Source organism: Varanus komodoensis, unplaced genomic scaffold (genome assembly GCF_004798865.1).
Source record: "Varanus komodoensis strain SLA01 unplaced genomic scaffold, ASM479886v1 scaffold7_3, whole genome shotgun sequence".
Taxonomy (NCBI): Eukaryota; Metazoa; Chordata; class Lepidosauria; order Squamata; family Varanidae; genus Varanus; species Varanus komodoensis.
This window is the reverse complement of record NW_025336480.1, coordinates 8,131,929-8,145,810: the sequence shown is the minus strand read 5'-3', so window position 1 is coordinate 8,145,810 and position 13,882 is coordinate 8,131,929. Positions and strand designations below refer to the sequence as shown.

General features: G+C 41.5%; 1 protein-coding gene across 2 annotated transcripts in view; it reads left to right on the top strand.

Annotated features, from left to right (window-relative positions):
- Window positions 1-7,682: 7,682 nt before the first annotated feature.
- Window positions 7,683-13,882, top strand: part of NDFIP1 (Nedd4 family interacting protein 1) — a 36,048-nt gene continuing 29,848 nt past the window's right edge. Inside the window, exon 1 of one of the 2 annotated variants that reach the window (XM_044454265.1) lies at window positions 7,683-7,866. In XM_044454265.1, coding sequence (XP_044310200.1) covers window positions 7,819-7,866 — 48 coding nt within the window. In that variant the 5' untranslated portion in view covers window positions 7,683-7,818. The remainder of the gene's footprint in view (window positions 7,867-13,882) is intronic. The other variant, XM_044454264.1, reaches the window with a different exon arrangement.

Genomic DNA, 13,882 nt, shown 5'->3' with positions numbered 1-13,882 from the left:
ACCTCTCCTTGCTCATCCCAGATTGTAGGACACTGAACAATGAATTTAAGCTACAGTACACCAGGTGCAGGCTAGACACAAGGAAGAATTTCCTGACCATGAGAGCAGTATGACAGTGGAATAAGCTGCCAAGAGAGGTTGTGTGCTCTTCCACACTAGATGCATTCAAGAAGCAATTGGACAGTTCTCTGATTGGGATGGTGTAATCCTGCACTAGCACGGGGTGGGACTCAATGGCTTTCTTGGCCCCTTCTGACCCATCTATTCTGTGATTTGGTCAAGATGCAGTGTAAAAGTTACGTTTCTGATAGATAAACCTGTAGCAAAATAATACATTATAGAATTCTCTTGCTCAGTGTGTACACCAGACAGACATGCCTCTTTTTCTAGAATACTCCATTGCATCCCACCACCACCCCCTTTCCTTTTTCTGCTTCCAACTTCTCCAGTATATATATTCCTACTCAATCCTCACTGGGCTGCTCCATCCCACCCTGCTTCATTACAACTTTTGAGTTTACTTGCGTTTGATGATACATTCCTTTTGTGCATGGTTGATGTTGTTTCAGCTCTAGAGGGATCTACACCCAGATACAAATTTGCTACTGTATAGAAGATCCCAAAGAGCATGAACATGGCTGGAGACAAAATGCACATTGCGGGCGGGGGGGGGGGGTTAGTACAGCACATTGAGCTTTTCCATCTCCTGTTGCATCTTTGCATGGCAGGCCACAGACGTGGAGCTAGTTATTGTTAAGGAGCCTCTGAAGTCTAGGAAGCCTCACACGGGCTGATTGGCTCTTCTACAGTACTTTCACTGACATCAGTGAGGTGACCTTGGGATCTTAGCTGTTGTCCCGTGAGGACTGCAGTATCCAGGAATCTGGTACAAGCACAGACAGTCTGAATTTAACAACCCCTTCTGGTGCAAGCAGTGTTATGAGCCCTTATGACTCGCTGAAAACCTGCTGAACCTGTTTCTTAGCATCCTAACAGGGCAGTATCAGTACAAATTACTTGTAAAACCCTTCTAATAAAGCACACATGGCCATTTCTGTAATCTTGCACAAAATTATTCCCTAGTCTCATGGGGGCATATAAGCAGCATAGACTTTGTAAGGCAGTTGCTATGACAACCAGAAAGGCCCTCAGAAAGCAGTACAAGACAAATGTTAGCGACAGGCAAAGAAGTGGGTCACCAGATAAGCCAGGCCTCTCAGCAACAGCTCTTGGTGGAAGTAGATCAGTCCTGGAAACAGAGCAAACTGTCTTATAACTGAGTCAGGCCATTGATTCATGTACCTTAGTCCTGCCTACACGGCTCTGACTGACTGATACTGTTGCTCCAGGATTTCAGACAGGAGGCCTTCTGTCTAAAACCCTGGAGTGTTCCTTGGCTGGAGATGTGAGGGACTCAGCCTTGGCATGCAGAGCATGCTTTCTTTTGCTGAGCTTTGCTCTTTCCCCAGCTCCCACCCTCACCCCAGACAAAAGCTGGGCCAGCTACTGCCCATTTTCAGAGGGGCTTCTTCCTTTGCCCTAGAGACCCCCTTGAGGTTTTCCTGTAGGGTAACTCTTACAGCATCAGCTGAGTTTTCATTGGTTTATTGGGGGACATGAAGAGGGATGGCCCACTTCTGTATGAAAGGAAAGAGAGCATTTTTAAACAAACATGCACGCAAGCTCCCTTTTGGTGATGTTTTAGAAAGACCCAGTTTGCAGTAAATCATGGATTAATTTACCCATGGTTTGCCACAGCAGGTACCGGGGGTGCTCTGTGGTAATTTTGAATATTCACCCCCCCCAAACTCAGGCCGATCATACCTGGTCCTTCTGGGGTACCTATCTGGTTCCTTGGATGGCCAGGCGTCCTATTCTTGGCCCAACACCTTTTTCCACAAACACCAATCATTCGGAGGTTTCCCAGTGTTTTTGCAGTTTTCTCCCCCCTCACTCCCATTCTGAAAGGCTGATGTGCCTCTCTATTTCTGGCAGTCAGAGCATAAAGCAAAGATATGCAGCAGCAGCATTTTTGCTTTTGGCCCTGTCCCTTTTATATTTGTCCTCATCCACTTTGCTTCCAGACCCTCCTGCAACTGGAATTAAGCTTCTGGAGCATCTTCAAAATGGAAACAAGCTTAATACCCCAGGAGCTGCCTTAGACTGAATCAGGCCACGAGTCCATCTATCCAGCATTACTGAGGCTAACAAAAAGCAGCTCTCTGGGGTTTCAGGACGTATTTTTTTACAGCCCTATCTAGAGTTTGAAACCGGGACCTTCTACATGCAACACATGTGATACACTATGGTCTGTAAGTGATAAATGTATCCAACATGTTACTGGTTGACTTTTATAATATGCCACAGCCTTGTTTGCAGCACACAGTTGGGGGAAACGCTGGGTAAGTTAATGGGCTGAGGGTACATCCAGATGAGTGGCTCCTGACCATTCAGAGCCATGGTGTTTCACTTTGAGACACTCCTGCTACTCTAACAGGCAGTCTAAGAGTCACTGGGCACAATGGGTAGGTAGGGGAGGCCTGGGCTCAAGTCCCCATTCAGCCATGCTGGCCAATGGGTGCCTTTGGACCAGCTGAACTACTCCACAAGGCTGTTGTGAATATAAAATGGAGAGGAGGGCCATGTATGCTACCTTGTCTTGGACTATTTGTTGTAAACTGTAAATTACACAAATGTAACAAAAAATAAGTCAGCTTCATTTCCTCTGAAGGTTAAAAGTTAGCATATCATTTGCTTTGAATTAAAATGACAACCTTGTCGTGAACAGGCTTTGTATTGAAAATGTTAGAAACACTGACAGTATCTACGTGCTGCTGGTGCATTTTGCATGGCAACCATCAGCGTGGGGGAAAGGCCTTTATTACCCAAGAGAAGATATTACCTTTCATCAAACAAATATTACTTCTCTCTGGAAGAGTCCTAAACGTGGCTTGGCAGAAACAAGCAAGCAAACTGCCAATACCAAGCCTAACATTTAAGTGGCTGCCTGAGAAGAGGAATCCCCTAGCTTCCAGACGTGTATTGCTTGAAAAATTATATAAACAGGCCTCTTCCCATACACAGAGAAAGCTCTCTAGGGTAGAAGTATGGAAGTCAAAACCTACCACTGTATCTTCTTTCTCTTGCTTGGGATTTAACTAGAGCCAGCCCTGCTTGCCAGAGTGTTACCTGGGATGGGTAACCCATGGATCTCCAGGTATTTGGGTCTACAGCTCCTCTCCCCCATTACTGTTGGCTCTGCTGGCTAAGACTTGTAGGCCAAAACAGCTAGAGGCTCATCCTTGGTCTAATGCCACTGGGAGAGATGTATTTTCATTATCCTTTGCTGACACAAGGCCTATCAGCATTGCATAGAATGCATCATGCACTTGAGAATGATGGTGCATCTTTAGTGTTCTAGTGTAACATGATTTCTCTTTAGATTTCCAAGCACTTTCTATTCCCTATTAATAAAATTGCATATAAGCCCAGAGTGGAAGAGTATGTCTATCTTAGTTTCTACTATTTTTATAGCAGTTTAACAATCATGGCTTCACCCAAATAATCCTTGGAATTAAAGTTTGTTGCTTGTGCTGAATCTGTCATGTAAACAGACCTAAAGATCAGCTGCACTTATGATAATAACTTAAACGTATTAGCCTTATGATAACAGAGATCTAGCAATACTTTTTTAAAGAGTGCCTTTTTAAAGCATGTGTATGGTGGTGGGATCTTTAAAAAGCTGCAGCATTCCTCAGCTCTGCAAGCTATCAAGTGTTTGCTAAGCAAGCAATACATATTAATTCCAGTTCAGTAAAACACAGGAAGAGAAAAATGAATGGGAATTTAAAATTTACTTTATATGTGAGATGTGTAACTACAAGAAAGTATTAGTAAACACAATCTCATTATATTGTTAACACCAAGTCCCAAACAGCAACATCTATGCATTTTCCTTCTATCAAAATATGAAGTCAGAAGCTCATTTGTAACTACTGGCAGGAAGGGAAATGAACAGGCATAAAATCATTTTAATTGGCATATTGCACACTACAATGTGCAGCTTTCAAATAATACCACAGTACAAAATAATTCATTATTGCATTTATAGCTTGCTTTTCCCGCTAAGGAACCCACCATGGTTTACATGGTCTTCCTCCTCTCCATTTTATCCTCACAAGGTTGTTGTGAAGTAGGTTAGGGTAAGAGTCAGTGACTGACCCAAAGTCCCCACTGAGCTTCAGAGCTGAGTGGGGACCAGAACTCAGACCTTCCCAGTCTGACACTCTAACCACTGTCACACAGATTCACAATTCAGAGGCTCGGAAATCAGTTTCTTGTCAAGGCAAATAGGTTTATTTACAATTGAATGCGTGGATCCATGGGTGCCTAAGTAGGAACACCCCATGTTAATTTCCTTAGGGTTATATAGAATACACAAAAGGGAAGTGAATACAATACACAGGAAGGTGCTCGGATACTTTGATATGGATAGGAAAGTGATTGGATACACGTCATAGCACCATAACGAAAAGTTACATTTCACTCTAATTAGATGCCTTTGACAAGCCTTCTAAAGTTGCCTTGAACAGGCTGGCCAAGTTAAGTAAACAAAAAAGTTACATGTGTGAACTTACAGGGTTAGGGAGGCACTTTAGCAAGCCTATAAAACACAGAGATTACACTTTGACAGTTACCCACTAATGGAGTGGGGTCATCTGGTCTTCACCACCAGACACTGAGGCATCTTTTGATGTGTTTATGGCAGGGCAGTGGGGTGGAATGGGAAGAATTGCTTTTCTGAGTACACCAAAATGCCACACTAGTTCTCAAATGTAACATGTGCAGAAAGCCTCTATTTAAGTAATATCTCACAACCACATGACCTTTTCTTTTTCTACTTTCCTAGCTAAAGGAATGTACATGTTTTCCAATTATCAAAACATCAAGAAAAGCATCTCCAGCCTTGCACAACAGCACCTAATAGATAAGAGTTTTAAAAAATTATATTTTTCAAAGGCTAGAATATGTTTCAGCTAAAGTTAAGTGTTTCTGCATTGCTGTGCTTATGACTGCATTCCCGTATGCTTATTTGGAAGACCCACTAAGCACACTGGTCTTTGGAGCAAGCATATAGGATGGAGCTGTAAATCTTCTCTATCAACATAAACAGGGCCTAAAACTGCTTAGCTTGGCTGCATTGTACCTATCACATTTGCTATTCCAATCTAAGTATCTGGGGTATAATCCAACCACAGTTTAGGACTTTTCCATCCTGTTGATTTTAATGGAAATCAATGAAACTGACAAACACTTTAGCTAAATTGCTGCTCTTGGTTTTTCTATGCAATTAACTGTAAATAAAGGAGATAAGCAAGTCTAGAACTAGGATATATCTGATATTATCCTGCATCCACATCTTCTCACTGAGCAATCCATACACTTCTGAGGAGTCCCTGAGATGCCTGGAACACAGTCCAAAAGTACAAGCTTAAAATAACATGCTGTATATCAGTGTCACCAACTTATCACTCTGGCAATTGATATTTTCAACAGCAGACTCCAAAATCTTTGGAAATATTCCCACCCTCATTACTTCTCTCTCTCTCTCTCCCCCCCCCCTTCTCAGTTTTTTTGGCTTGTCAGTGACATACCAGAAATGTAACAACTGAAGCTTTGTTGGGCACTTGGCATGGTAAGATCAGCCTCTAGCAAATGAATAGAAATATAAAAGTATCAAAATGAAGTTACCTTAAAAATATTTGCAGTTAGCTTAAAAATAATTTGTAGCATCTGCAATTCGGTTTGTATTTTGGTACCTAAGACTGTATGATGTGTCAGCACTCTAACAAAAACAAGCAGCACAATTTTACAGTTCTGTGAAGATCTACTTTCACATACAAAGTTTTAAATATTCTTGATTTTGTTTGAGCAGGGGTGTAAATTTTATATAACTGAAAGTTCACACAATCTAGTGCTCCATGCCAGAAGCAAAAGCAAAGACATTTAAAGTACTGGGTTAAATAGTGTGCACTGGTAAGTTCTGAAATTCTTTCTACCATACCACAATAATTAAGATGTACACAATAAATAAGGTATCTTAATGATACCATATAATTAAGATATATGGATTCAATTCCACTGAAATTTCTACATAGCTTTTCACTTATGCTATTTGACCCCATTATGTTGAGGTGGGTAAAGAAACTGGAAGAATGACTATCACCAATATTATATTCTGACTCTGTCTTACACTTTGCAGAAGGGATGGTAAATTGTGAATTGGGAGCACATGGAGGGGTAACACATTACAGCAGAAGAAGTTGTACATGTAAGAAAATTTATCTGGAAGAAAGTTCTAGACAGATACAGCTGGGGCAAGGTAAAGAATTCCAAATTGCTAGAACTTCAGATGGTTGATGCATATTCATTTGCAGAGAAAGAAACTAAAAACCCCTATCCTGAATAACTGCCACCTACTCATGGAAGTGTAAAACCCCTGATGTTCCAGAAGCAAAATAGGAAGCGACAATAGCAGGACTTTGGCTGTTATGCTGGCATTTTTCACCCTGGTCCACCACCATGCAGTGTATGTACTTTGGTCAGACCAAGTTGTTTTTGCAAGTTGCTAGGTGTGTGAAGGATCGGATCCTAGTGTCATTGCATGCATCCATGTAAGGATTGGCAGGCTGTGGGGAATCCTGTCTTTAGCTGAAGGTCTGGTGAGTTTACCAGCTCACCTGCTCTAAGTGGGGATTGTCAACAGTCCAATTTCCCTGGCAGAGTTCTCAGCCACATGTATTTGCATTGTAGAACTCTGGGAAGGATTTTCACTTGTGAGATTAGCTTTCAGACTTGGTGGGTTTCTAATCACCGCTCCTACAAGATCCCAGGAAAACTCAGTCTGACAGTCTGGTTTGATGAAAAGCGCTTGTCAAACCGGTGATGGGCGGGGCCAAGGGAAAGAGAGTGAGGCCCCGAATACAAACAAGCACTAGCATGATTAAAGCTGTTACTGCCACTACCTAACCCCTCCCCAAGGGCAATTTCACCTTTCACGAAGCCACCAAAGGCTCAGTGATTGGGAGAAAGGGGTGGAAGCCAGAAGGTTCATGGCCCTCTGGATTTGGCCCCATGTGCCCTAGTTGTATATTTCTGTGGCCAGTTTTTGTCTCCTGTAATAGTTTGAGCTGGTTCATGAGTTTCATTGTTCTTGGGATCGTCTTAGCATTAGTGACCTGATCTATAAACCGGACAAATGTTTTGTAGGTGCTTATGTAAGTCCAGCGCAGAAAGGATTTAGGCCCCACGCGCCTGGGATGAAGAAGGCTCGCAGGCTCCCAAACGTGTGCCTTCCGCTGCGTGTTGTGCGTTTATACGGTTTTATAACGTTTCTTTTCCGGCTTTTATTCTTTGTCAACTTGCCACAGAGCTGCAGCTGCTGAGCTCGGAAATGCAGTAAATGAACAAAAAGAACGGGAGCGTGTGTCTTCCAAAGGGCACAAAAGCGGCGCTTCTCCCAGGCTACGTCGATACTGGCGAGCAGCGGCCGAGGCCCGGAGGAGGCGGAGTGTGACGGGAGGGAGGGGAAAGGAAAGGGGCTGGCGCTTCGGCAGGCGGCGGCGGCGGCGGAGCAGCAGCGAGTGCCCGGCTGGCTGCCGCCTTCCTCCGCCCGCAAGCGCAGCGCCGCCAGCACCCACTGGGGGGCGGGGGGAGCACGAGCCGTCCCCAGCGGGGCCTCCGCCCGGTCTCTGCGCGCGCGGCGTTCCGAGAGGTCGCTCCGTTTCCGCCTCCCTCGCTCGGTTCCTGCCCAGCGCCATGGCGGCGGCGGCCGAGCCCAGCAGTAGCGGCGGCCGATACCAGCAGGTGAGCAGCGGGCTGGAGCTGGGCAGGACAGATTACGCGGGCGCCGCGGGTTTTTAGGCCGCCGTCCGTCGGGGGTGACCCACCTTCAAGACGTGGAGGCCCGGCGCAGGGAGAGTGGGGGCTGGGGCAATGGACGACGTGCCTGCTCTTCCTGGGATCCAGATCCCGCCTCTTTGCTCCTATTTTGGATCAGCATTTATAAGGCCATTTAAGTGCTTTCCCCGCCCCCTGGCTTAAATCGACCATCCACTCCCCTTTTCGCCCCTAATAGAGAAGGGAGAGTGCGTTTAAACGACACCCCCCCCACCCCCGCCCAGCACTTGGACTTCGAAAAGAAAACCAATTATTTCTTTAGCAAACGTGGACGGGATGGGCCAGATGATTCCGTTTCTTTCCTTTTTCGGCATACGATCTTATCACAATCTAGGGGGAAAAAAACCCCCAAGGTTCAGATATCCTAGCCTGAGTTGTACTTTCTCCGTTCGTTTGGTTTCTTGAGTGCTTTATTAATAGATTTTTACATAGATTTTTAAGGATGGACTGTAAAGATTAACGACTTACCCCCCGTAAGCATCTTGCCATCCTCGCAACCCGGGTGATTATAATCAGAGTGATAGACAGATTTTAATCTGTGTTTGTAAGTGTGGTACTGCGGTGGTAATTATCCTGGATTAATCAACTCACTGTTCAAGATTATGATGTAGGAAGCAATTCAGTCCGAACACACTTGTCAGTCTACTGATGGGAGAACCGAGTGTCACATGGCCAGAACAACAGTAAAAACTCAGCAGCTAATCAAGAAATTTGTATGCATTTTCAGTCATTTAAGCCTTCACAATATTGAGACTTAAATTCAGCCTCCTAAATAGTCTTTTTGTCAGGTTCTTGAAGTTCAGCATTTTGGAATTATATTAGGTGAATTAAATGTACCCAGTGCAAAACTGAAATTTACCTAAACAAGTTTTTATTGGGAGGGCTGCCTATGAATGTTTAGGATCAGCATGCTTACACTACAGTGGTTCCTCTTTCACTTGGACTTTATTGGGAATTATTTGTATTAAAGAGGCTTTTAGTATTTTGCATAAAGTTGCTGTTTGCAAATTCATGTTATTAAATGAGAACCTCATCTTTCAGGAGGGGGAACATTTCTTAATGTTGAAGGGAAGGGAAAGGGGATGCTACATTTGTTATTGAGTTTTTGTGACTGCAAAGAGTAACTTGTCATTCTTCAGATGTTTTGGCCTGTACATCCTATCAGCCCTAGCTAGAGGTGAATGCTAAAACATCTGGAGGGCCACAGGTTGCCTTCCCCTGTGGTACGATTACCTTCATTCATCTTGTCCTCCTGAGATGGCTTCAAGCATGGTTGGAAATCTAAATAAAAAAGTATTCAGGAATGTAAGATCAAATCTTTTGATGGGAAATGGTAGGGAAGTTGTGATAAGTGAGATAAGACTATATGAAAGTGTGATTGCTTTTAACTTGATGCTAAATATCAGTACAAAATAAAAAAGGGAAGCTCCAAAGTTATGGTTGTTTTTAAGACAGTGCCCATATTGTATAGGCTGTCTGGGATGGTTTAAAAATTTTCTGGGAATTTTGACATAGCACAGTGTTCGGTTCGATGGGCCATGGGCATCCCTTTTTTCGTCTCTTGTCCAATTAAGATATAGGACACACTCTGAGAATGAACAGTAGTCAAGTAAAAGTGCAAGGTGGCATTGAAGCTTATACACTGGAGCCATGTTTGCAGTGAAGCGAGGACTTTATATCCAGTCCAGTGTAGAGGGTCCTATAATGGACATCCTTCAATAATTACATCTGAGCATATCTTCTCCTCATGGAAATGTAATGCTGTGATAAGGGCCAGCTATCATATTGAGGCCTGTGTTAATACTGTGCTGGAAGCAATGGGAATGAACCAAAGAGAAGCTAAAAAGAGATTCCCAATTGTCTGACATAGTTGATTATTGAATGGAGTGAATCTGACATACACATCTAGGAAACTGTCCATCTGTTAATATATTGTGCAATCCTATATGTATCTACTCAAAAGTAAATCCTATTACATCCTGTTGGAGTTACTCACAGGTGAGTGCATATATGATTGCAGCCATAGTCACTTTGTGTTGCCTTATATTAACTGGGTGTATTGTTAGACCTGGCTTACAAGCTAAACACTTCACATGCAAGAGAGGAGAGGCTTTTAAAAAGCAGGTATTTTTACCAGTATAATTCACATATGCAGTTAACAGTATGGCTTTGGGGCCTTCATTTTACCCTTGCTTTAATCTTTCATTTTTATGTGTTAGTTGACTATTCCTGGTCTTGAGGACTGAAAACGTCAAGGCAGTGAACAGCCTTTATGAGTGTGCTTTGAGGACATTGTTTCTGTGGAACAAATTAATTGTACATTTTGCTTTCTCAGCAGTTTCACATCCTCCCAGTGAGCTTTTCAAGCAAAGATAGGTTACTCATCTTTTAGTGAGGGAATTTATTTGATTTGGAATCCATGTTTGGGAGGCTATGTTCACATATAATTCAGCACAGGCCAGACATGTTGTGTACTGTAAATATTTCATTTTCTTCGCAGTGACATAAAATATGGGGGTGTGTCCTGAATATGAATGATCACTGCTAGAAGGCATGTAGCACACAGCCTTTTAACTCTGATTTTTGTAAGAGTATGCAATTGTTGGCTCTGGATGGCACTGTTTGGAAAGAGAGTTAAGCCTAGCTTGGCATAGTGGGAGCTCTGACAGTGTTAACCCCTGTGATGAAGTGTTCAAGTCAAATAAATGTATGATGGTTCTTTTTTCCTTTTTGTTAAATAATGTAAACTTGTACCCATCATATTTTTGACCTTATTTCAGTGGATGAGGATTAATTTTGCAACTTTCTCAAAATAATTCTGTAGAATTTTGAGAACAGTCACCAAACTACATATTGTTTATAACTGGCGCCAACTGTGCTCCCCTCAGCCTTACGTGAAGATGAGTTCAAATGCTCAGGACCAGATATTGGATATTATGAATTATAAACATCATTCAAAATGAAAGGTTTGGTCCACTTTTATTCATTTGTTATTTTTATATACTGGCCAAGAAAATAATGGAAGTGCACATGTAGTTTCCCCCTGTTTTTCTCTTGCAACAACTCTTGGTCGGGGTGGGAGGTAGGCTGGGAGAAAGATACAGGCTCAAGGTCATCCAGTGAACTTTGTGACTTAGTGGGAATTTGATTCCAGGTCTAACTCTGGTGTTCTATCTGTTACATTACACTGGTTCTTACACCCAGTACCACACAGTCAGCATAAATTTCAGATGTCAGTTTTATAATAGTTCAACTTCACTATTGCTTCTCAGATTTGGGCCTTCTATATGGAGATGGAAATGATATGGCTTTAATAATGGCTAGTTTAACTCTATGTCATAGATTTACTATTGTCTGCCTTCATAAACAAATCTAGAATTTATACAGTTAATAGTACTAAAATTATTTGACTGGATATTGTCATCCTGAAATATGGCCAGTTAGCAAAGATTGGGTGGGAGAACTGGAACTGGCATTTAGAAGTGGGAACTAGTGGGAACAATGATGATTATATTTAGAATTTGTTTTAAGTTACTTCTTAGCCAAAAGAACTCCTAGAGTGGCTTACATATAATAAATTAAAGACAGTTTAATAAAGACAGTTCCTGCCTATGGGCTTACAATCTCAAAAGATGTGACATACAAGAAAAATGGGATGGGAGAACAGGAAGGAAACAAAATTGGTTATTTCAGTAAGGCTGAGGGAATTGACTCCATTTTCACTCTCATCTCAGCCTGATGGAATGAATAGTTCTCATAGTGCTGTTTTTCCCTTTGTTGCGTTAATAGACAAATGGCTCTGATGTCTCCTGTGGGCTTTGTAGGATGGTAGTCTGGATGTAAGTAAATATCGACAATATTTTAGAGTAGTTGTGGTACAGAATAGTCCTATAGCTATACTCTTTTTAAAAGTTGTGCAAGTGCTGTTTCACAGCTGATATATGTATGTGTACAGTAAGTTAAGTCCTAGTTATGTAAACATTTTGTTTACTTGTGTACCAAAGGCAGGCTGAAAGCAGACGGGAACTGTAGTATCAGGTGAAGAACTACAGAGTAAAGTGCTTTATCAAGCAGAATGGAGCAGATGAGATCCAATTCTTTTTTACTGTAAGTGGAGCATGCTTATGTTTAGGTACAAACATTGGAACTGCTTGACAGAATCAGGTCTCCTGTGAGAAATGCAGTTGTTTTGTGATAACGTGCTTGTGTGGAACACCCACTGAAGATTAAATATAGGGTCATCATAATATTCAGGCAGTGCCCTTGTTTCAGCCTGCAGGAAATTCAAGAGAAGTTTAGTAGCTAAAATCTTTCAGATGACTTTTCTGTTGCATTTCATCCTAAAGCTTGCAGGACCAACAGTGTATTTAGCTTTGGTTGGCTTCAAATGAGTTATGGTGGGCAGAAGAAACAGATTTAACTGTGATTCCACCTAAGGCTGAAGGAAGGAATTCATAAGTCTGTAAAGAGAGGTTAAAGTGTGAGGAAGTTGGACAACTATAATCTTAGGTCAGAGTTGTAATAACAGTTCAAGTCAGCTGGGTTCTGCATTTTGTGAGTAGAGTCCCAAGCTTATGCACCCTGAAAATCTTTTCCAGAAGATTACTTCCAGGACAGTGTTGGAGTTGCAATGTAGAGCCAAAGAAGGAATAAATGAAAATTGCTTCCTTTACCAATTTTTGTTAATAGACGCTGGATCCATGTCATTTTTTTGTGCAGAAAAATGATTCCTGTTAACAGAAGGGCACTTTTGGATTCAACCCAGTGTCTTTGGACCTGCAGCTCTGAATGTACTAAATGGAAATTAATCCTGCAGAAATATGGGTTATATACATGCATACATACCCAAAAATCCAAAAACACATGTAATATTTAACAATCATAATGCCCCAACCAGAAGAGCTTACAAAGTTATTTTTTCTTTTCCAAAATCTATTATTTTGAAGAAGGAAAGAAGTACCTAATGTATTTGATTTAGAAAAAAGTCTATAGCATAAAATCAGGCATGCTTCTCAGATGGATACAGAATTAGTGTAATGTGGATGCTGTTTTTCTTAGATGGTATTTTCTACTATGTAGACTGCTACATTACATTTTGAGAATAGCCATAGAATATATTCTAATATGATTTCAGGAAAAATTAATCTTAGAAATTTCATATATATATGATGAAGGTTGCAGTCTTAAACACTCTAGAAAATAAGCCAAATCAGCAAGCCTAGTAAGAAAGTAGGATTACTTCCCAGTAAACATAGTTAGAATCATACTGTTGTGTTATAAAAAGCTTGAAGCATAATGTTGTAAATTTCCATTTTAACTTTTTAGTATTTTAATGTAGCACAGTCACATTTCAATGGTTTTTTAAAGATTATGCAGACAAGAGTAACAACAAGAGCTTTGATAAAAGTTTTCAGTGGGGACAAAAGAGAAAAAACGAAACAGAAGAAAAAAGGAGGATAAAATATAAGTGTGAACAATTGGAATTTCATACCAACTTAGTATGTGATTCTACAGAATTTTTTTTAATACCACAGTGTACCACAGGTAGAATTAGTCAAAGGACACAGCAGGGAATAACTTGGGATTTCTTTTGATTGCAACATGATTATGACTTACCAAAATGATTTGCTCTCAAAGAAGGCATGTGATGTTCTTATAATGCAATCCTATGCATGTTTACTTATAGATAAATCTGAGTTTCATGGGACTTAACTCTCAACTAAGTATGTATGGGATTGGCTTTTAGATGCATTAGTAGATCTGTTTTCAATAAGGAAGCATTAATGCTCTAAGATGAGTGGTGAGATAATAAATTGAATGCTCTTGGGTACCCTCTCAGTGTGAGAAAAAACAGAAATTGGCATAGCCACACTGCATAACACTGGAGGAGCTTGGATTAACTAGATTAAAACCCAGTGCAAAT